The 24,002-nt window shown below is 39.5% G+C and overlaps 2 protein-coding genes across 3 annotated transcripts; one reads left to right on the top strand and one right to left on the bottom strand.

Moving 5' to 3' along the window:
- Positions 1–778: 778 nt before the first annotated feature.
- Positions 779–2,977, bottom strand: LOC117827571 (receptor-transporting protein 4-like). The gene is made up of 3 exons (XM_034704166.1): positions 2,845–2,977; positions 2,251–2,422; positions 779–1,483 (listed from the first exon to the last, which is right to left on the bottom strand). The coding sequence occupies exons 1-3, from the start codon at positions 2,858–2,860 to the stop codon at positions 1,144–1,146; spliced, it is 528 nt and encodes a 175-aa protein (XP_034560057.1). The 5' UTR covers positions 2,861–2,977; the 3' UTR covers positions 779–1,143.
- A 5,848-nt stretch (positions 2,978–8,825) lies between these two features.
- fam83hb (family with sequence similarity 83 member Hb) lies at positions 8,826–23,991 on the top strand. 2 transcript variants are annotated; one of them, XM_034704667.1, is made up of 8 exons: positions 8,830–9,195; positions 14,679–14,872; positions 14,969–15,301; positions 17,380–17,544; positions 17,711–17,835; positions 17,951–18,508; positions 18,642–21,036; positions 22,507–23,991. In XM_034704667.1, the coding sequence occupies exons 2-8, from the start codon at positions 14,750–14,752 to the stop codon at positions 22,525–22,527; spliced, it is 3,720 nt and encodes a 1,239-aa protein (XP_034560558.1). In that variant the 5' UTR covers positions 8,830–9,195; positions 14,679–14,749; the 3' UTR covers positions 22,528–23,991. The 2 variants fall into 2 exon arrangements, with proteins under 2 accessions (XP_034560557.1, XP_034560558.1); XM_034704666.1 differs by lacking the exon at positions 22,507–23,991 and having other exon boundaries at positions 8,826–9,195; positions 18,645–21,323.
- Positions 23,992–24,002: the final 11 nt, after the last annotated feature.

A 24,002-nucleotide genomic window follows, 5' to 3' on the forward strand; every position in this document is an offset into this window, starting at 1 on the left:
AATTTACATTTAAGAAAACAAATTTGCCACTGTTACTAGCTAAATATTGCAATGTGCAATGCTCATGTTGGATTAAGACAGAGTAAGACTGAGTCTTACCCTGTCTTGAAGTTGGGTCTCTTTTCATAATTTGACATAGAGCGCGGTCTAGACCTCCTATGTTTGTGAAAGCGTCTCAAGATAACGTTTGTTATGATTTGGTGCTATACAAATAAAGATTGATTGATTGATTGATTGAATGAATGTATTGATTGTGAGCAGCACTGCACTTATGTGTCCATGACAGATTCCCCCCCAGGGACAATAAAGTTTATCTCTCTTATCTTATCTTATTACGATCGATGTATTGTGTTGATACCGTCAACCCAAAATATAAATTTTTCTCCTTTTTTAGATGCGATATCTAAATCAGATCCCTGTGTGACTTTATTGGGCAATACTTGTAGTTTGCTGAGTGAAAGATGGCACTGTGTACTGCAGCTGCTGGTAACTAAACTTATGACTTTAAAGGCTTTAGATTTGTGGAACTATTAAAAAAAAAAAAAAAATCAGCCACACTGAAATCAACTAGTCAACACACCTTTTCACAACATGAGGGCTAGTTGACATGTTCCCTTTTTCTCTTGTTCACTAATTCACTTTGTTAGGTCTATAACTTTGAAATATTCAACAAGTTGTTTTCTATTTGCTATCTTTACATGCAAAGAAACTATTCACTACAGAAACAAATACATGTTGTTGGGTAGGTATAATGTAGCACAAAATGGTAGTACAATAGTTATGTTCATTTACTCAGACAACTTTATTAGTAGTAAAAAGAAAATACAATAGAGATACAAATGTATATACTTGAACAGTACTATTATTGGCCATTCTATCATTGTACATTATTAGAATTACAAACCATTAACAGGTGTGTAAGGCAGAATTCCTTGAAAGTTAGAAATATTAGGGAAAACTGAGGCAAATGCAAACTGCAAATGAGGAATCTCAGCCAACAAGAAGAAAAATTATCAATTTTGGTCTCTCTCCAAACTTACAACACACACAATCACACAATCACACACACACACGCACGCACGCACGCACACACACACACACACACACACACACACACACACACACACACACACACACACACTTCTAATCATCCTGACAACAGATGCCCATGGTGCAGGCCTCACACAGTGAGGCCTCATGTGGTTTAGTCCAAACTTTGGCAGAGCATGCTGATGAGCGGTCATCATCGTCATCCTCATCTCCGTAACAATTTTTCCGGATTTTGCGGAACAGCCTGATGAAGGCTTCTTCCACCTCCTTGTCGGTAAACCCAGGAAGATCATAGTCGTCATCTCGGCAACGGCGACAGGACTGTCCAAAAGGCCGCATGATCACTGTCCCACGATTACCCCGCAGCCGGTAGCGGAACAGCACAACCACCCGAGCTGAAGGCCAGGTCTTGTTGCAGGTCGCGCACTGGAAACTGTGAATGAAAGGACAATGAACAAGTTTTAGAGCTTCACTGTGAAGACTCCACCTCAAGTATCCCTTTAAGTTAGATTTTACAAAGAATCTAGTTGATTAGGGCCAATCTTCCTACCATTACATTTTCAAATTTATTGCTGCTTCTAGTCTTCTAGTCTTCAGTATTTAACATTACTCCACAACATCGATATAACAGCTTTGGCTACAAGCAACTTTACAGATTTAGATTGTTACTAAAAATAACTACAAATTGACTACTACTATTAATTATTATCTTACCACCAGTACAGCTTCAACATTTAAATATGCACATATGAATCAACATCAAATAAACAAGAAGTGTGATTCTATCGAAAATTGACAATTTTCATGACAGCTTTTACTTAAGTAGACTTTTTAGACTCAAGCAAGTAATTCCTCCAAAACCACTAGCTGATTGACACCCCTGTACGTTTATGATTTCTAATCTTTACATGTCAGGTTGAACCGCTCTCTTAACACAAGATGCAGTACCAGTTTTCCCCCCAGAGTGACACTGTTTAAGTACTTTTCAGGACCTGCCAAGTCACAGAATCAGTCCATCACATGACCTGACATAAGACCACATCAGAGGGAGAAGTTTTAGAGAGCATAACAATAGAACTGACTACTTATCAAATAGGTTATAGAAGCAATTTTATACCCATCTTAAACTTCACGGCTCAAAAATCTCACAAAGCTTTAGTAAGTTTTAGTTTACTTTGAAATGTATGCATGAATACATACTGTCCATATGCACAGTGGGAGTAGACCTTCCAGCCTCTCTTTCTCTCATCCTTGGTGACTTCGTCTGTCTGGCTGTAGTTGAAGTTAAGAGTCCACTGGTCTCCATAGTCCAGCTCATTGTCATCACACAGCAATTCATTAAAAATGTCCTGCCACAAGGAAGGAGTCCAGTCTGCACGAGTGGGAGGATATAAAAAGATTTAAATGGGGAATATTTGCAGTCAAGATATACCTTTACAGTCAAGATAATACAAAAATAACAACAATCTTCTTCCTGCTTTCCAAAGATACCTATAGCCAATGGTAACACAACAAACAACAAACACAACGAGAGGTCGGATCTACTTCAGGGAATTATCAAACCCTTCTTCTGTTTTGTTTTTTGTTTTTGAGTATTGAAAATTAAATGACTAATATCACACGGACATGTGACACAATGCTGTTCACATACAAACATTAAACAGAGGAAATGTTGACGAGGCAAAAGTACGTCACATTACTCACAACACATCTTTCAGGTTGTATTGAAAAAAATGAATTAACTAGCACATTAGTGATTTTCATTAAAAAAAATGTAACTTGTGCATATGTTACCTGTGGATTTGCTCATGTTGTCTGATGGTCCGTTCAATTCGATGATCACACAGCGATGTCTGAACTCTGGATGTAGCTCTGCAGACAGTCTCTGTATTTATAATGTCTTCGCAGCTGATACTCTGGAAAACGAAACTTATTATCATGCTTTCACTTTCCATCCTTAGTACACACTGCACAGAGACAGCCCCATGAAAACAAGTTTTTGTACATGTAATAGGATTTTCCCTTGTTGCAACAACCACAGATAGTTGATGTTTTTAACGATTCATTGTGTAATCTATCTTTTTTAAAATAAGCATTATGTCATTTAAGATACACAAAGATGTTTCTGTTTCCTTCAGCTTCAAAACAGCTGGTAGAGGGAAAAATAACATAATTTAAATAAGAAAAATAAAATAAAAAAGATACGTATTTGATATTCTTTGTATCTCAAATGAGCTTAATTTCTTGATCTATCTATCTTTCCCCCACTCGTTGATGTTTAGCCTACACTTGAATCATCCTTATGTTTCATGTTGAAATTTCCCCAATCATCATTTGTCACCATAGCATCATTCAAAGTACTATATTATAGATTATTTAGATTTAACACCAACAATGATGACATATTTCAACCCACACACTCTTGCCTAATTCAGCTTTCACCACATGGGGGCAGTATTAGACAGACAGTTGTATTCCCTTATACCATATATTTAAGTTGCATGCAAATTCAGTGCATTTGAACCAAGGTGATGCTCTCTTTTAGTGTAAAGCGGAAATATAATTTTAAAACAGTCATAGATTTATCTCAAGATACTATCAATTGTTTTAATTGATAACAGATATATCTACTGAAATAGGCCTACATAAATACTTGAAACTGGAGAGTAACCAAGTGATTATGACAGTCTTCATCAAAGTGACCCATCTACTGATTCAAAGTCCTGATTGTAGCTGGAGTTATGAAAGCAGGTCGCTTCTCTTCAGCTTCCAATGAAACCCCCATTTCTCAATTAACAAACCACCTGAAAGGAAACAGAAAGTAAATAACAACCTGGGTTAGGTTCACTTACATCAAAGCAAAATAAGAAAAAATGACTCAGCAGCTTTTGTGCGAAACAGGTGTGCTAACAAAGTTGAGTTTTAACTGCTTTGTCAGCTTCTCTGTTAGGTGACAAATATCCATCATTGCATTGTTCTATGTTTCAGGCAGAATCACACCTGTCTTACTTCTTTCTGCCCGCACATGACAGTCCTGGAAAATGAAAGCCAGAGAGTTATTGGTGAAAGCATTGATCTGTGTCTACTTTGAAACTGCTTTGGTTCTCTTGCTGAATCTTTGAGACCTTTTCCACACCCTTTTCAGGACTTGGGCCCTTATTTTCCTTAAAAAGTAAGTGTGATTTCAACCTCAACCACACTATTGACATATAAACTTTGTGCCTGAACAAGTGCTCACTGAGGTTGTTGAGAACTCGTTTCCTGTCAGGTGAAGTTAAAAATAAAACTGGAGTCCGAAGGTGAAATCCAGTGTGCCAGGCTGTTGGAGATACAAGTTTTCTGAACTTTCATTTCTCATTTCAACATTTCAATGAACTTATACTCAATGTTGTCTTGTAGTTAGCGTGTCTGGTGATACTTGTCACTGTTTGTAGCTTAAATGATAAATAAGTAGCTGTAGTTGTAGCAAAGGATGTAGCAGTGGTTAATGCCAGTGTTGGAGTTTTTTTCGTTTCTGATTGTGTCAAGCTGGTTTGATAACTCAGACCCTTGTTTACTTGTTCTTTGTATCTTGTCTGTGAAGATATGCACAATGTTTCCTCAATAACCATTACTGACATTTCTTTTGACTGGTAATAATAGCTTTAGAGTGCCAACACCTGTCACAGGTATGTGGTGACGCTGCCAGCTCAAACACAAACAGACTCTTACCTTGCACCTTACACACAGTGTGGGGACTTTCTTTCCACAGAAGAAGTTCCCTGTCCCTGATGATGCCCCACCTATTGCTAAGAAATGATTATAATGCTTGTCAGAGTCTCTTGATAAGGCCTGAAGCTCTGTTCGAAAAAAGATTACACTCACACACTCACACATACACATTTAATATCTCAAATGCAGGGTTGTCATGCTCATAAGACACATCTAATTTAGAAGTACTTGACAATGGTTATTTAGGTGTCATTTTTCGTTACAACAGAATGACAATGACGTAACCAGGTCTCTTAGTTACACATACACATGTTTTTTAACAGTGTTGTTTTACTTTTTGAAGATCATGTTTTACTCTCTTACTCATTAGTGTGAACAATTATTTTCAGGATACTGTTCTGTGAGGGGAAAATAGATCCTGAAGAAACTAGAGTGGAAATATCATTATATGGTGGGTGGTAATGGGAATGTAGTGTCGTCTCAATGGCATGAGAGTCTGCTACCCACACACAAACACCCTGCATTGCATGTACGGTATGGTGTAGGAGTGGACATGTGTGTGCACCTTTCCTCCCAGCACAGTGGTGTAAAGATGACCTCAAAGCCCCAGGCTCTAGAGAGTCACCTTATACTCAGGTGTGACATTACAGCGTGAGAAAAGCATGCTGGGAAAGCTCACAGGGCAATGGAGAGGCAGCCTCCAGAGAGAGAAGGAAAGAGAGACAAGACAAGAGCAGACTGACATAGAGAACGCTTTGTGTGACCTGTCAACAATGCAGGAGTAAATTCCAGTCGATCCAAGTGAATGGTTATTAAGTTACTCCACGATATAAGCTACTCAAGCTATAGATAAGATGTTACCAGAGTCGCCAGATCTAAGCCCAGACCATCGTGTGCGAAACATTTGGAGTATCATCAAAACATCAAATGAGAAATAAACTTGAGTCACAGTTCCTCCCTCTTGTAGAGAGAACAAGGTCTGTTTCATTATTTTTTCCTTACAACACTGTTTCTTATACCAAGTATCCAGTGCGAAGACGAATATACACACTGATTGCTAACAACTCACTATTGTTGCCTGTTATTGTCCATATCAGATCGAAACAATTCTAAATGAACCAAGGTTTTTGTATGTATCGTTGTCACTAAAGCTTTTGGGAGGTTGGATGGAGGATTCTCAGCATCTGATAAATAACTTCATGTTATCTGCCTATCTTCCAATTTATGCTCTACATATATATATATATATATGTTTAAGTCTACTGTCATTAAGCTCTAACGGACGTTTCAGGAAAGCTTATATGAATTCAAACAGCCCTAGATCACTTACAACTCCCCTTCCAGGTGTGCCAAGATGCAGGCCAGGATTTATCTGCTGCCTGGATTCTGCCTAGACCTGTACACCTGTTTGATGGCTGCCAGGTGACTCAGAGAGGGAGGAGGACAAGCAGACAGAGAGAGAGAGAGAGAGAGAGAGAGAGAGAGAGAGAGAGAGAGAGAGAGAGAGAGAGAGAGAGAGGAGGACGTTGGGTGTGGCAAGATGCCTTGAGCACATTCTTGGAGCAGCCGCACCCTGCATTTCAGTGCCTGTATACCTGCTGGTGTTTGCTATCAGAGTGCTCATGTAAGCAGACACTTGCGTTACTTTCTCTCCTGGCACTCATACTACTTTCATAAGATATAGTTTCGCAAACACATATTACTGTGTTGTTATTTCACTGTTGCACTTTGTGTAACACTCCCACAGCTGTATGCAAACCCTCACCTCTAATTTCATATTTTGTCAAATCTGCTGAGAGTTGCACATTTGCATGAATTGGAAAAGAACCAGGCAGAGCAAGAGCAAAAGTAAAATGACTCCTGCAGTGTGGGTTCAGTTCATAACAGCTCCCTAGGACATGGGTGCTCAGGCAGATATTCAAACAGGAGGCACACCCTTGGGAGCAGGACTGAACACACAATCATACCCATAAGTGTGTTGCTATCAGAGAGCTATGAAACAAGGTGTGTTCTGTCTGATAGACACGTTTCGGGCAAAGGACAGCCCATATAAAGTGCACAAACATAGTGGTTTACAGTTGTACCTGCATTACGCCTTCTTTAAATGTCATGCTGGTGCATTTGAGTCCAAGTCATTGATATACAGAAAGGGCGACTGAGAATTCAGAAGATAAGCAGCAAATGTTGGACAAAAGAACTACCTTCATTAAAAAAATGTCAAATGTCAAGTGAGAAATCATTGTTTATACATGTTTAGTAGAAGTCTAAAAGTTTTTCCTGGATCTCTTTCCCTAATCGAGCTCATATTCCAGAAGGAGGAACAGAACTATGCTGCATGCAGCAAGGAGGCTCGCTTGCTTATTCATATAGAAAAGGGAACTGCTGAAGTTGGCTGATTCAACTCTGGTGTTTTGGTAAGGAGGGGGAAAAATGGATGACTCATTTCTACCAAGTATACTGGAGAACACGGTCTCCAGAGAAACCAAATTGAGCCTGCTTTAACCTTTACAAAAAAGTCTGTGTGCTTTATTGAAAACTTGTAGTAGCAAAAGAAGAGATGTCATTTATCCAAGGGTAGTTCACATTAGCCACAAAAATGTATTTGTCCGCAAAACCACTGATTGCATTGGAGGAGACAGATGGTGTGTTTTATTGATAATAAATTCAACTTTTTAATCTTGTGCGAAATTATTTTATTTTATTTATCCTTTAGCAGGGAGGACCCACTGAGACAAAGGTCTCTTTTTCAGGGGTGCCCTGCTGCAATACAATTAATGCAATTAACAAAACAAAAACCAAAAAAAAAACAGTCAAAGATACACCAACAACTTCATTCATTCATACTTTACTACTTTCTTTAAGCAGCTCAGACACTACCTCTTTAAAAACGTCATATGATATCAGAGAGGGTAGTTTAGCTGTCATTTGAAAGTTATTCCACATCATGGGAACAGAAATAACAAAAGCTGTCTTACCCCATTCAGTTTTGAACCTTGATGTTTTTAAACTAATCCAATTTTGAGATCTGGTAATATGGTTTGAAGTGTTTTGAGACAGAAGACTACACAAGTAAAGAGGGAGTTTACCTATGAGTGCCATGTAAATTAACAAAATACCATGGTTCTTTCTGCAAAGATCAAACGAGGACCAGCCCACGGTGCAATGTAGGTTGCAATGGTAAGTTTGAAAACTGTGACCTGTGAGAAACGGAAGAGCACTATAATATATTACATCCAATGCTTTTAATGCAGAAGCAGTTACATGCATATAAACTGAGTCTCCATAGTCTAAAACTGGCAGTACAGTAGCCTGCACAATACTTGTTCCAATCTTCTCTGATTGGCAGGACTTATTCCTATAGAGAAAACCCAGTTGAGGCCTTAGCTTTCCAACTAGGTTGGAAATGTGGGACCTAAAAGAAAGATCCTGCTCTAACCAGATGCCCAAGTACCTAAACTGTTTCACATATTCAATGTTTACATCCTTCAATTTGGACAAAGTAGCATCAATGGGTCCAATATTCAGTCTGGAGAAAAACATATACTTGGTTTTTGATGGGTTCAGCATTAGCCGGATCCCTACCAGAGTTTGTTGTAGTGCGTTAAAAATCAGTCTGTAATTGCAAAAGAGATAATATGTTGGCTCTTCTATTATGTATTACATAATTAAACTGTAAACTGGTCTAACATGCTGCCAGTTTTTCAGCAAGATAAAGAAACCAAGGAAACTTAATTGTCGATTCATCTTTGCGCATGAACACAGTAGAGATGATTTCTCCAGGGCCATTCTGTATCAGGCTATACAAACCAAATGCAAAACAGTGCAGGTACAGAACATAAAATAAAGTAAAGAGTTCTAACAAGAATGTGAAATAGTTTGATTCATTTAAAAGCTGGCTATTGGCCCAAATTGCCATAAAGTCTAGGATAAAATAAGAAACTTTGTTGGAAAGTTTTGGGTTGAATTCTGATGATTTTCTTTTTCTTCTAGCGTGGTGTGTGGAAACTATAGCAGCCATGACATGAATGCCAAGGCTTTTGAAATATGCCACTGGGAGTGTGCTTCCAATGGTGTGCTGTTCCCAGTTCTCGACGGGTTTGGGAGGAGTTTCACCGGTGGGAAAGCCTTGCCTATCAAATGTTGTCTTGTTGCTTCCTCATTCATCGTCCAGCCCTTGCTGTGCTACGTAGTAGCGGCGGCTCTGGAGGTCCTAATACCGCCAAGTGAAGCGCTCAGTCCGGGCCTATGGTAGCCAACTTGTGAACGCTGGTTGGCTTTGGATTAAGGTGCACACGGGGGGGTTCGGGTGGAGTTTTTCCCTGCTCTGAGGAATGCGACGCGCGGACGGGAAAGGAGACGCACATCACTCAGGGGGAGCGATACTCTTCGGCACACCGATAGGAGAGGAGACGAGCTGTGCAGCGAGGTCAGGAGGTACGGAGCGGAAATTTCATATGATTTGGAAGTGCAAACAGAGAACTGAAGGACTTTTTGTCCCCTAGGGCCTATTGTGTTCTACTCTCCCCTGTCTTGTTTTATATCTGAAGTGCATCTTATAGAGGGCATCTGATCTGTCTCTTGCCCTGTCCTATTCGGATCTATTCAATTTAAACATTTGCTTTTAGTTTTATGTCTTCTAAATGAACCCTTGCTATTTCCATTCAATTATATTATTCTTCCAATACTATTGGTAGGACAAAAAGTGAAATGCTAGTAACTTTCCTCACCCCCCTGAGTTTATGGAGGATTAAGTCATCCAGGTAGCTGCTGTGCATTGCAAAACCTGAACAGTATTGTTATTATAGTCTGAGCACACAGAGGGCTCCGTGTTGGCTGGCACTGACACTGCAGCTGGTGTCTCTCCAACCCTTTGGAGACATTAAAAACAGAGAAAAAAAAGGCTTCTGAAAGTGTAGAGCCCTGTCTGTATTATACTGTAATTACAATGACTTCCTTTGAACAGCACTCTTTGAAAACCATCTCAGAGCAATGGAAATCATGGGAAGACGACAAAATGCCAGCGAACTGTAGTGAACTATGAGTAATAAATATGGCTTGAAAGAGCAGAGACACTTTAACAAGCATGGCTAATGCCTTGGTTGCACAATGCTATGTATGCAGAACAGTCAGACAGTGTTATTATGCTCAGTCCTTGCACCCTAATTTAAAGATAACAAGTAAGATAATCTAGATCATTGCCTTCTAATCACAAGGGTCCTCTCCTTTAGACTTTAGCCAATAGGCTCTGTCTTTATTCTATCTTTATTGCAGATGTATTAAGGTAAATTATCCTTTGGAGCTTTGAAAAAAAATAGCCATGCAATGATTTGAACTTCACCTTTGCAAGCTTTGACTTGATTCATTCAGAGTGACTCACTGGATAGGAATAGTCCAGCATGTGGTTATAATTTGAGGGGGAAAAGTTTGTGGTGCCAGCTTTTCTTCTGGTGTGCTTCTCATTATGGGTTTCATCTTGTCACTCTAGCCAAATATCCCATTCATAGCTTTATTTGCACTGTATATGTTACAAGGGGTCATTGTCTGTTTGTATAGGTGTTGTAATTTATGTGTGCACAGTATTGTGCTATGGCTTGGAAAGAGGCAGAGTAGAAACATTTGTTTATGCTAGTATTGTTGGGTTTTCCACTAAAGATTACCGCAGACTTTTCGGCAGTTGGACAAAATGACAAGAACCTCAGAAGACCTGTTTTTCTAGCAGCACGGCCTTTCAAAGGGAATATAGGTGCTGCCATGTGTTCTCACATACAGTGTATCCACCTAACCTTGAGCCGTCTCTTTTGTGGCATTCAACAGTTGAGCAGAGGTGTGATGATATACAGAGAGACAAGCCATGCTCTGTGTTTGCTCTTGTCTCCTGTATGTCTTCTGTTTGTGTTAATCTGACTAAAAGTGGCACTGAAAGGTCCTGACAGGAGCATCAGAAGATTACTGGCTCATCCCTCCAAACCTGTTTTCAGGTATTGTTGTCTTGCTCCATTCACACCAAGTTATCATACAAAGTGAATCTACTGAAGAGGAATGCCGGATCAATTGTGGTGTTTGTTTAGTGAGGTGTGTTCATATGTGGTGCATGTGTGAGAGAGACTGAGAGAAAATCTAAAGCAGGTGAAAACATTTTTTGTGGAGTTTGTGCTTGATAATCTACATTTCCTCAGGCTTACTTCTTTGTGACAGGTTGAGACACATCAAAATGTTGCGCTCCTCTGCTCTTCACACAGTTTGTGCCTCGTCTCAGAAAATAGTTCATGAAGGAATGCAGAAACTGAGCCGTTTACACGCTTAGTGAGCAAACATTGAGGACATCTGAATATTGGGTTTATAAGCGTCGGGACCATGGGTTGGTTCCTGCCTGCCTTCCATGTGGTGGTTTAGAGTTTCAAACCAGCTTGTTAATGGTACATTTAGGACAGACTCGTCCTTTGGTGAGCAACAGAAAGCTCCATAAATAAGGGAGGAACAGGAAAAGAAGAAAAACAGATCCTTATCGGCTACAGCTTAATGCTGACTGCAGTTTCCATAACAATAAACAAAGCAACAGTATTTATTTGTACCTCTTGCAAGTCAGCCAGGTGAGGCGGAGAGAGTCGGACATGCTTCTTACATTGTGTTATTTGTCTTTTGTGTCATTCCAGAAGTCAGGACGGTGAATTAGAAACCCTGGGCTTTGTTTGATACTAATGTAATACTGAGTCACCCGAGGAGCTCAAATCCACCTCAGGGTAGACTTGTACCATTTCCCTTTGTTCCTTTAAGGTGAATGTTTTTTAATTTGCAACGATTTTGGTAGTCAACCAATCAGATTTTCTGTTAAATGCCAAATATTGCTTCCTTTGCTGTGAACTTATGAGAATTTAACTTTTCTATTGTTGTATTTCATGGTAAAATGATGTAGCTTTGGGTTATTGACAGACAAAAGTAACCCAAGCCGTAGTTAACATGAACCAATAATGAAAGTTATCATTACTTGCGTCACTTTTCATTTTGTTAACTGAAAGAGAAAATGTATCGTTGGTTTCAACATAACGACAAGCAGGTAGTTGCACATCTCTTTGGTTGATGGATGTTTTCACAAGTCCTCAGGTATGCACCTATGCATTTTCTGCCATCTCAGCATATTTTTTTAATACTGAGCAGGCCCCAAGCTGCTGGAATACCTTAAAATAAAGTATTTACCAAGACGGATCAAAGTACTTGGGGTTCTTCTTCTATAGTTTTTATTCTTCAGCAAGAGTTAAATTATTCCAAGCAGTCTTTTACGCCTAGTATGCCACCCTGCCCACCATGGTACTTTAAAAGGGAACAGCAGACCACAAAAGACTAACTTATATAGCTAGAAAGGAGCATGGAAACAGGAGGTCAGCCATTTTGCCAGCGGATGAATCACCACGGAGCAACGTTGAGCAACTTATCCTCAGGCTAGGCCAGGACAGGCTACCCAGTGACTCATCAGGCCTTCTGAGTAAACCGGCTTCTCCAAGTGATTGCGGGTTAGGACTCGGAGCCCTTTGCCATCACCAGTGATCTTAAAGTGTGTGTGGAAGTTTACAGAAAACACATCACAGACATCTAGAGCCACTTTACTAAATACCCACTCATGCTCCCACACAGACCCCAGGTTGCACATATCAACACACACTCTGATCACATACCAAGACTGCCAGTTTCTATTGCTGTACACTTCCATGGTGATACACCAAAACAGTACAATGCACTTCCTGTTACAACCACGAGCAGCCATATGTCGAAGCAACCCATGTGTACTGAGATTTACTAAGTGCTCAACCAGCCTACTTTGGATATTTGAACTGTTGCTTCGTCAACCTAAACCTCCACCATCAGATGTCCATAATGCAGTTGTTAGGGTCACATGAAATATGAATGAGGGGTCGCCCTGGTTGGATCAGTTGATGTTGCATAAAGCATAACTATGTTGTGGGTTGAAATTCAGCCTTCGATTGGTGACTCATGTGCGCATCCTCTTTCAATTACTTTTCAGAAAGCCAACTAAATCTTAGAAGTGATCATCAGCTTTGTTTTTTGGAAGCAGAAACATTGATCCAGGAAATTATCAACACATTGGGAATAGTAATGAAGGGAAAAGTGAATTGAGCTGTAGCTGGAATGTATTTAGGTATTTTATTAGCATAGATCGATGATGAATTTTGTAGTCAGGAGAAGTAATGCAGAATCTTAAATAATCAACTAACTGTTTAGGAAAAATACACTGCCTTGTGTTTGCTTCTCGGTTGTGAATATTTGCTGCTTTTTTCTGTCTTATGTGATAGTTACCTGGCTGTAAGTGTTAGTCAAAGGAACACAAGTTATTTTATGGCATAATCTTGGGATGAGATAAGGATATGTGCTACCTTTTTTCCGATATCAATGACATTGTATTTCCAATTCAGGCATTAATTGTGAAAGTGACCCACATACAAATCAATTATGACAGTAATCAATCAATGAAAGTTCAGTGATTATTATGTTTGGGTTTTATTGTGATAGAGCTTTTGAAAGTCAGGTTAAGTTGCCCACCATTTATCTTGTTAGATTTTTGATGACTTGTCTGTCGTGAGGTTTGAGAAGGGGAGTTTGATAGGTATCAAATGATGTGACAAATTTGAACTTAGGTTTCAAGGTCTGCAAAGTGAATCCTAAACTTCCCCACTCTCTATACCTTCCAAGAACAATGGCACCTTCACAAAATATTATGCAACAATGCTCCTGTGACTGTGCCTTCAATTATGATTAATTCTTCAAGTCTGATGGCTTACTCATTGTGCTCTGCTAAATCAATTTGTTTTTTGACTGACAGATTTTTCAGGATGTGGTCTGAGTAGCAACATGAGGTGTGACGCACTAGTATGAAAATTAATGAGAACCTGTCTATACAGCTCTTAATGTCTTTCCAAACCTCTCCCTTAAACCTCCTTTTATTTGCTAACTTTGCTCTCTCTTTACTTCTCCCCACCCCCCAATCGAGTTTTATTTAATCTGATATTTTGATTAGTTTCTTTTAAACTTTATATTCAGTTTTATTAGAAGGCAGGTTTCAGTTAATCAGTGGTGCTATCACAAGCATGTTGTTTTGTTGCTGAAAACATCCCCAACATCCAATAAAACAGGGAATGAAGCAGGGTGTGCAATGTCAAAATAAGAATGTAGTCCAATCAGATCAAATCAAAGTCTAACCATAAAAAGGGCACCACAAAAACAGTGCATGTACATAACTATGATAACAATATTATTGGACAGCACTTTTGTCTAGTTGTTTGGGTTTACAGACGGTGCCAGATCCATTTCGGTTTTCAAAACACGAATGGCAATAATTAAAATAAATGATTAAACTTGGATTAGAAATAATTTAATTTAATTATCAAATTATCAAAACAAGTCTTACTACCATTAACTTTATTAACTTGCCTGGAAAAACCAGTAAATGTGGTTGGAAAGAAGAACATTTCCATGGTGATCTGTCACAATTGTTTAAGTCCACTGGAGTATAAGCCTGTGGCGTTGTATGCCAGCATTTTAAAAGGAAAGGCGTACTCATTTAACTTACTGCACAGGCTTTGACTTTGCAACAATAGACGCTTTGTGTAACAGGTTGTTGGTAATCTGTCCACTTGTGTACCCTGATTCTAAGCGCTTTCCTTCTCACCATCATAAGAAAATTCTGTTGAAATATGAGTGTTGCCTACCACTGATGGAGACGTGGTGTGTACAAATGAAAATACTCAATTGTTTTTTGAAGAGGTAAACTATTTTCTCAGTCTTAGAAACCTGTTATGTTAATTCTGTAAAACACTAAAATATAATGAATCACATTTGTGTTTCTTGAAATAAGTTCTCTATTTGTTGCACTAACATTTTGCTTCTCTCTGACATTTTTTGCACAGGTTGGAGTTGATCTCCTTTACCTCTACACACCCCTGAGCCAAGACTTTTTGTCCTACCTCTCTCCGAAAAGATGCCAAACCGATCTCAAAGCTCATCGATTGGGGAAAACCCTCTCGACCCAAACTACCTGCCCCCACATTACCGTGAGGAGTACCGTCTGGCCATTGATGCTTTGATGGAAAATGATATTAAGGTAAATGTAATTGACTAACAGTTATTTAAAACACTCAGAAAAAAATATCTACTTGTTATGATTAAATTAATTTGGGTATGTCTTCTGTCCCACCAGGGCTACTATGAGTTCCTCCAGACCGCAGATGTGGTAGGTTTTCTGGCACAGCCAGAAATTGAATTTATCAAGTCTACAATCCAGACTCCCAACCTGTCATCAAGCATCCCAGAGCTGACATACCATGAGGGAGGTAATGAGGTTGATGGCTCTTCAGATACCTACTGGCCAATGCAGTCTGACCTGGCAGCCCCTGGGCTGGACCTGGGCTGGCCGCTGGCACAGCAGAGCTTCAGGGGGCCTACAGAGGTCACCACTCTTGTCAACCCCTCTGACCCAGACATGCCAAGCATCAAGGAGCAGGCCAGGAGACTCATCAAGAGCGCATGCCATGTAAGTAAAAGGGAGGAACTTTCAAAAGACGGATGACTTAAACTTGCTTATCCAGTTTGTTTTCATGGGGTATTTCTCAGAGGCAAAATGCTCCTGAAGATAAGATTGTATAATTTCACATTCATTAACTCACACATCTATGTTCATTATATTAATTTTATGCAGCCACAGATGTTTATTTTTTGATCCAGAAGTAAATAAGTGGAGCATTATCATGTGACATCTTACCACTCAGTAACCTATTTCTCTATCTTATCTGTGTGTACTGCACAAGTCAGACATTATCTCTCTGTGTCTTTCTCTCTAAGGCGGGGGGCAATAAAGGGCTATTATCTCACTGTTAGCTTAATCTTACCTTCTATTTGCAACTGCTAACTTTGTTGCCACTCCCTTTCAGACGTGTATCTTACTTTATGGCACTTTGCTAATTTAAAAATATTATCAACACAAAGTGTGCATGCAAAATGTCATGAGCAGTCAAGCCTGTTGGCATGCTGGGACATGGCTTTTCTTAAATTTCTATGTGAAACAGTGTATTAAAGGTAAATGCTAATTTTGTCTATTTGGTTAAAAGGTGTACATGTACGTATGACCTAAAGTATGCTGGTAGTTTAAAATAAAAAGCAGTAAGGTGAGGAATACAAATTTAAACTTACTTCAACTGAGTAATATCAAACTTCATTGTAGTGTGCAGTTTTAATAATCTAATTAGAATTATTTACTGTTTCAGTTTCCAAAGAAAAAAAGATTAGTCATAACATTCTCATAATTTCCCACTTGTAGTAGAAACCTTTACTCAATCCTTTCAAAAGTACAGTTTTCAAATCATGTACATGTCAAGGTTTCAATAAACAAAAGAACAAAAAGGTAAAAAGAAAACTTACTAAAATGTCAAAGAACTAAATCCAAAAGAAAACACTGGAAACACTTGAAAAACAGGGATAAAAGAAACACACGGTGAACAGAAGGAAGACTTACAATGATGCAACACAGGACAGGGGAGATAGGCTGTTTCCGAAACGGCCTGCTACATACTACTTACTAATGTAGTAGGCAGTAGGTATTGCCTACTACATACTGCGTTTGAATTTAGTATGTAGTATGACTGTTCTGTCCGATCTGTCATGCAGCATTCTGAGCCAGACTTCGCTGGATTTCCGGTTTCGGAAAGCGGAAGTAAACAACGGAGAAGCCGATAAAAAAAATGCTTATTTAGCATCCATTTATGATTTAAGAAAGTTAGGAAGTGGTTTATATGTAATTTGATAACTTTCACAGCACCCAAAAACAGATTTCCTCCCGTCAAAAAATGAGGAAAAAGAAAAATCAGAACGAGCGCTGTGCATTATGGGAAACAGTACGCGAGGCAGACTGGTCTGATGCATACTGAGATATTTTCCCAAATCAGTAGACATCCGGGGAGTTTTGGCATACTGCATATTTTGCTCTTGTTCACATACTACTTACTACATACTGAATTTTGGACATATCAGTACGTACTGCTAGTATAGTAGGCAATTTCGGAAACAGCCCTAGAGAAACTAAGTACACATAAGTGTGGAACACAGGACACAGGTGAATCAAATGAGGTTAATCCAAAAGGAGGGAAACACACAAGGGCAGAAAGTAAAACTAAATTGGAAACACCGGGATCAAGAACTAAAACATAAAACAGGAAACACAAAACACTAGACAAAAAAAATTGCACAAAGGAATACAACACGAGACAAGGATCACTAATAACACAAGGAAGAAATAGGATCACTAATACAGAAAACAGACAGGGAGGAAACAAGGCATGAAACACAAGGAAAAAACCAAACTAAAGAACTCATGACAGCTCTTTTTTAACCAGGATTTTCTATGCTTTAACTTCTACTGTTGATAAAAACATGAAAAACAGGTTCCACTGCCATCATTCCTCAGTAATCATGAAAAGTTCAGGTGTTAGTAAGCCTCTTTTCAGTTAACCAAAAGAAAAAGAGTTGCAAATAAATATAAAGGTAGACTAACAAAGCCTATGTATATTATATGATGAAGTCATAACTTGTTGTCTTGTGTTTTCTCTTCCTCTCCAGGTTATTGCTGTGGTAATGGACATATTCACAGATGTTGACATTTTTTCCGACCTGTTGGATGCAACATCTCGACGCGTTCCTGTTTACATTCTGCTGGATGAGCAGGACGCTCATCACTTCGCCTCTATGGTCATCAACTGCAAAGTCAACTTGGACCTAAATCCGGTGAGTCTGTGTTTTTTCACCCAAGTAAACTAGGTTGAGAGTAGGCCATCCTGTGGCATTTCATTGTGTAATTTAGTACTTATACATACTTTTACCCTTTCCTATGTGTGACAATCCCACAAAGGCTTGTGTGTGTCTTTAAAATGACTGAAATTTCATTTTACAGTTCATGCGTGTGAGGACTGTGGCAGGGATCACGTATCATTCGCGGACAGGGAAATCATTTAAAGGGCAGGTGAAAGATCGCTTCCTTTTGGTTGACTGCGGGGCAGTTCTCAGTGGCAATTACAGGTGAGTCATTTAATTGAGTGTATTAACGGTTCATTTAATTTCCAAGACTGCCTTCTAACCACTCTTTAGATTTAATTACTCTAATTGCCTCCCTTGTTTTCTTTCTTTTTTATAGTTATATGTGGTCTTATGAGAAGATCCACCGTTGCATTGCCCACCTCTTCCTCGGGGAGCTGGTTTCAACCTTTGATGAAGAGTTTCGCATTCTTTTTGCTCAATCAGAGCCTCTAGTAATCGACCCATCTGATGGGGCACTTGCAATGTCTGACACCAGCAGCACAAGCAGCTACTTCAGCAGCCAGTTCGGTTTGAAGAGGACCCAGTCTTTGCGTAACCCCATAGGTTTCCGCAGACAACCTGAGATTACCTCTGGCTTCCCCTATGGAGATTCTGATCGTAACCTCGGAATTCCTTTCCGGAGGAATGACCCATTTCGTCACACAGTTGAACCAGGAGCAGGAATTACAGTGGGGAAGTATTCACAGCAACAGTTTCGTATGCAGCAGTCGTATCTGGAGCAGGGAAGGTCCATAGTTTCCAGGCAGATGGAACTGAGTACCAGTGCTTTCAAGAGACACAGCTATGCAGAGGGAACACAAGAAAACTACGTCTCTTCAAGGCAATACATGAAGCACAGAGTCATGAATAATCTGGATGAGACAGATTTCCACAGGTAATTATACTTTCAATTCTCCCTTTTGTTTGAATTCCGGCTTATAACAAGTATCACTATCACTATCTGTACGCATGCTAAGAAATGTGTATTTATATTGATCAAACAAGTAAACATCATTGTTTCTTCTTAGCAGGGAGCAGACCAAAAGTAGCCATTTCTACAGTGAAGGGCCTGGGCCAGGATCTGGTCAAGGACACTACGACAGACTTCAAGGTCGTCCCCCACACCTCTCTATTGACCAGCATTCAGAATCAAGTTTTCACTCGGATCGGGAGGCTCCACTTGGAAACTATGGCAGAGACTACTTTTCTTCTGAAGATTTGAGAGGATCTGAGGGGCACCATGCACCTCCATTAGCAGGGAGGTATGGAGGAGGGTCCGGTCATAAAAGACCAACAATAGGTCAGGCATATGCCTGTCAAAGCTCACCTACACAGCCCCACCCACCAGAGAAGAAACCTTTTCCAAAACAATCTGATCAAGAGAATCAACAAGATCCAGAGGCTAAGCACGGCATGAGGAATTGGAGAATCCATTCCTATCTAAGTTCCTATGAGGAAGGTGCGGAAGAAGGTCTGCCTCAACCTTTGGGGCCTGATGCATTTGAAGATCCTCAACCATCTCAGCAGCCAACTGACACAGAGAGTTCTGCTCGCTTTGGCATAAGGGAGCAATCCAATGTTGCCCCTAAATCCAGACCAGGAGTCCCAAGACCACGGTTTGGAAAGCCCATTTTACCTGAGAGCAACAGTAAAGACTCTGCACCAACAACAACAATAAATGATCTGCAGGAGAGGGAGGCTGCAAAGGAAAGGGAGAGAGAGACAGATAGTGGTGCAACGAAGGAGGTGGGTGTTGATGTAGAGATGAAAGAGGGTCCAGATCTCTTCCTGTCCAAACATGAGTCATTTCGCACACGAATTAACCCACTTCTACAACGCAGTTCTCGTTTGCGTTCTTCACTGATATTTTCATCTTCTAAAGCAGAAGTGCACAGTAGTGGCTTGGGTCTTAAACCAGCCACAGAGACAGATGAGGAGTTAGACTCACTACGCACTTCTTCGATTGTGGCCCAGATCCTAGAGAAGAGGAGGTCATTATCACGTGAGCCTTTTGATTGGAGAAAGAAGGCTGAGGAAAAAGAGAAGGAGAAAGAGAGAGAAGATCAACAGAAGAAAAGAGAGAGAGAAGAACAACAGAAGGAGAAGGAGAAAGAAGAACAACGGAGAGAGAAAGAACGACAGCAAGAGGTTAAAGATAACCGGTTGAAAGATGACATTAAAGCTAAAGAGGAACCTTGGAAAACTAACAAAGAGGTGAAGACAATACCAGCTGTGGAGAAATCTGAAGTACCAGCATCAACATCTTTGAACATGAATGACCCAGCCAGTCGACTGCAGTATTTCCAAGACCTTGCTGCCAAAAGAAAAGCCTCAAGAATGGGGACAGAGTCATCACTAAAAAACCCAGAGCCTGCTGAAAAAAAGCCAGACCTTTCTGATAAGCCTTCCATAAAGACTGTAACAGCTCCAAAAGTCCCAACAGTCACTGTTAGTTCAGCAGAATCTGAACCAAAAAGACCAGACATTGCAGCAAAACTGGCAGAGCTTACTCGTAGACCTTCAGTTAGTTCCTCAAAACCACCAATAATCACTGCAAAGCCCTATGTGAACCCCCATCAGAAGGCTTCAGAGGCAAATCCACCTCAGAAAGAGGAGACTGCATCAGAGGGTCAAAAGAGAGATATATTTAAATCACTAAAGCCTCTTCCTTCTCCAAAGATCTTCAGGAGGGACCCACTGAAGCTCAAAGCACTGAATCCTCGCCGTATCTCCTGTGGTGAGGAGATACTGACCACAGATGCTACAGATGCAGAGAAGAGTGAACTGAAAAAGAACCGGTCTCAAAGTTCATCCACCCTGCCACGTGATGACTTTAAAGTAATGGGATCTAATACGTCCATAAACACTCTTGGTGAGACAAAAGGCGAGGGTAAGACACTCGACTTCTTAAAGAAACAGACTCAGAGGCTCAAGGGATTCCTGGGGCCAAAAGATAAAGAAAAGAAATCTACAGGAGAAGAAAAGGGCATGAGCAGAGTCGCAGAAATCCCAGATGATTCAAGCAAAAAGCCAAGTTCATCAGGAAAAAGCACAGGGCCTACTACTACTACTACTACTACTGACCAAACTGCAGCCAATCACAAGACATCAACAACAACAACAACGTCAGGCCAGTCTCGATACTTGGCCCAGGGCAGCTCTGTTATCTTCAGTAGCAACCTAAGAGATGACACCAAAGTCATACTCGAGCAAATATCGGCCAATAGCCAGAAGAACCGATTGGAGCGAGAAGAAGCAGGAGGGGGAAAAGAGAGTGATTCCGGGGAAAAGGCACTTGAAAGGCAAAACTCAATTAAGAAGAGTCGATTTCTGCGACCGCCAGGCAACATCCAGGAGAGGGAGGGACTGCTGAAGAGGATTGAGAGTCTGAGGAAGGAGAAGAAGGTCTACAGCCGCTTTGAGGTAGTCTATCATTGCAAAGATGAGGTGTGCAGTGTAGATGGGAGGGACATATGATCAAAAGCTAAAATATCATTAGGTTCAAAAAAATAATTGTAAAGATGTGTAAGTAAAATCTGGGTTTTCAGATTTTTTCATTATAAAAAGCTTGGTTAGAATGTGAAGACAAAACCCTTTACTTTTTGAAGTTGATCAGATTCAGTAGTATACAGCATATTTGTATAAATACTTTATCTTACAACTATGAGGATACAATTTTGAAAGATCATTCCTGCAGTATTTAAAAACATAAACCCACCTTTGTTTGGGCATCTCAACGTGTATTCTTGATTAAAAGTTTATAGTCAGTTTCATGGGATTTTTTTAATGAAAAAGATTTCCTATACTTTTAAAGATGGTCTACATGATTTTAGAAATTATTGTTAATTATTGGCCTTCAAAGAGTGAAGTGAGTACTTTAAGAATCTGAAAGTACACCCCCCCCCCCCATTCCAAAAACTTTGGGACACTGTGTAAAATGTTGACCAGAATAGATTTTGATGGTTTGAAAATAATTTTAACCCTATATTTAATTAAATACAGTGCAAAGACAACAGAGTAAAACCAGACAATGATTTTTCTAAATTATTTTAAACCAACGCTGTGATTTCCACAATGTGAAACACAGTGTCACCTGAGGGCCGGAGATCACAACCATGCATTATTTGTTTTGTTTTATGGCCTCCACCCCTTTGGAGAGAGATTTCTAGAGATTCTCTGAATATTTTAATTATATAATGTTGAACCGAAGTAGTAGCGATTTTACATTGAGTAACATTACTCTGAAATTGTTGAATGATTTGCTCTCAGTCTCTCACAAAGTAGTAAACCTCGTCCTATCATAACTTCAGAGAGACGCAGCCTCTCTGGAATGCCTTTTTATACCCAATCATGTCACTAACCTGTTGCGAAATAACCTAATTAGTTGGGAAATGTACCGCCAGGTGTTTTTTTTTTTAGCATTACACAACTTTTTCAGCGTTTTGCTTTCCATGTACCAACTGTTTTGAAACATGTTGCTTGCATCACATTTTAATAGAGCATATTTTTTCCTAAAACAATTTTTTTTTTTCAGTTTCAATACTTTGCATGTTGTCTTTGCATTATTTTCAATTACATAAAGGGTTTAAATGATTTGCAAGCCATGTTTTTGCCAACATTATACACAGAATCCCAATATTTTTGGAATTGGGGTTGTACATCAGTCGACAAGCTCATATTCATTCCTTTACATTTACACTAAACTGAAAGTAATCTGTATTATTTTTTACATATTATTCCATTTTAAATACTTTTGATATGGGTTCTTCAGTTGTTTTAGTTAGAACTCAACACATTGACTGTAAAGATAATGAGGAGGGGAAGTAAAGTCTAAAATGGGCTGGAGTTTGTACTTTGTTGCATTCACTGTTATCCCTGTTGTTCTGTTAACAGATGGGGAATAACCTGGGATAATGAGAGATGGAGCAGCGACCGTAATATGGAAACTATTTATGCAAGATGATCAAAAAGACCAATTGCCCATATGTGCCAACAACACTATCAAAGTACCTCTGTGGCTCTTCACTGCAGCCTTTCCTGGACTTTCACACAAAGTAATAAAACTTGAAAAGACAATATATATGATTGCTGAAAACCAACTTAGGTCATTGAGTTTGGAATGTGCCTGTTTGCCAAGCCTTGGTACTACTTTTACCTTTTATGGTGACTGAGAGAAAGAAGATTGACTCAGCTTGTGCACTGGCTGCATTGGCTAGTGTTTCACCAAACAGAAAAAGGTAGGGCAATTTACCGCCAGCTGATCTTGTATGAACATGACTGAGGGAGTTTGAAAGGATTAAAGAAAGACAGTACATATTGCTCCTGAGGGAATATGAATATGAGTGCAAATGTAAATTACCGATGGTGTCTTTGCAAGTGTCAGGTAGAACTTGTTTGAAACTTAATAGGACTTAGCGTCTTGTGGATTCCACATCTGCCCATTGACGACAAGAGTTTTAGGTAAGCTGAAAGGACTATTATCAAAACAGATGAGAAAGAAAGTAAATATGGAAAAGACTAGACTTAGAAGAATAACTGACGGAGGCTGAAAATCTAAGGAAAAGTATGTGAATGCTCAGAAAATAAGAGCTGAGACAAATGATAAGAAAGTGAAAGAAGATAGTGCCTTGATCTGAAGTATCAAAAGTATGTTTTAATCAAAAGAAGAGCCTGAGGTGAACTTTGCCCTTAAAAGACAGAGACCCTATCAGAGTGGAAGAAGGAAAGTAACAAGTCAGGGAGGGGCTTTCATCAATCATGGTTAAAAGGTTTAAATTTAAAATGTAATGCAATGTGCTTCATCTTATTTTTGGAAAAGAAAAATGTAAATAGCTGCCCTGAATTTATGTAAAAACTATCACATGTAAAAGATATGAGAGAAAAAAAGCTTATATTATGCAGCACTAGAACAAGGTAGTGCCTGCTTACACAAATCACCAAACTTCTGCAGCTACGCCCAGCACAGGACTCCAAGCGTCTTTGTTTGGCCTAAACATGATTAAACCAAAGATGTTGTTAGAAAGCAAAGTTTCGAGGCAGCTTGACAGCTCAGCATCAAACAATATCATGTTTGTTGTTTTTGTACAATACAGTGAAACATTAAATGCTCTATTAGACGCATCAGGGTTACAGTTTTCCACACAGGGTAATAATGTAAATATTAATATAAAATTTGATGGTGATATTCTGAATAACAAATAAGACTGTGGTCACCCCCAACTGTACTATTGATGTGCCTTGTGTTTATTATTGAATAAAATGTAAATATGAGGTCTTGGCTGTAAAAAAAAAAACTGCATTGATGAGGGGAAATGTGTTTTTAAACTTGAGATAGATTGTCTTAGAAAAACTGTCTTTATTAAATGTCTTTAAAACTGATGTCAGTGTGT

This window comes from Notolabrus celidotus, chromosome 16, assembly GCF_009762535.1.
Source record: "Notolabrus celidotus isolate fNotCel1 chromosome 16, fNotCel1.pri, whole genome shotgun sequence".
NCBI lineage: Eukaryota > Metazoa > Chordata > Actinopteri > Labriformes > Labridae > Notolabrus > Notolabrus celidotus.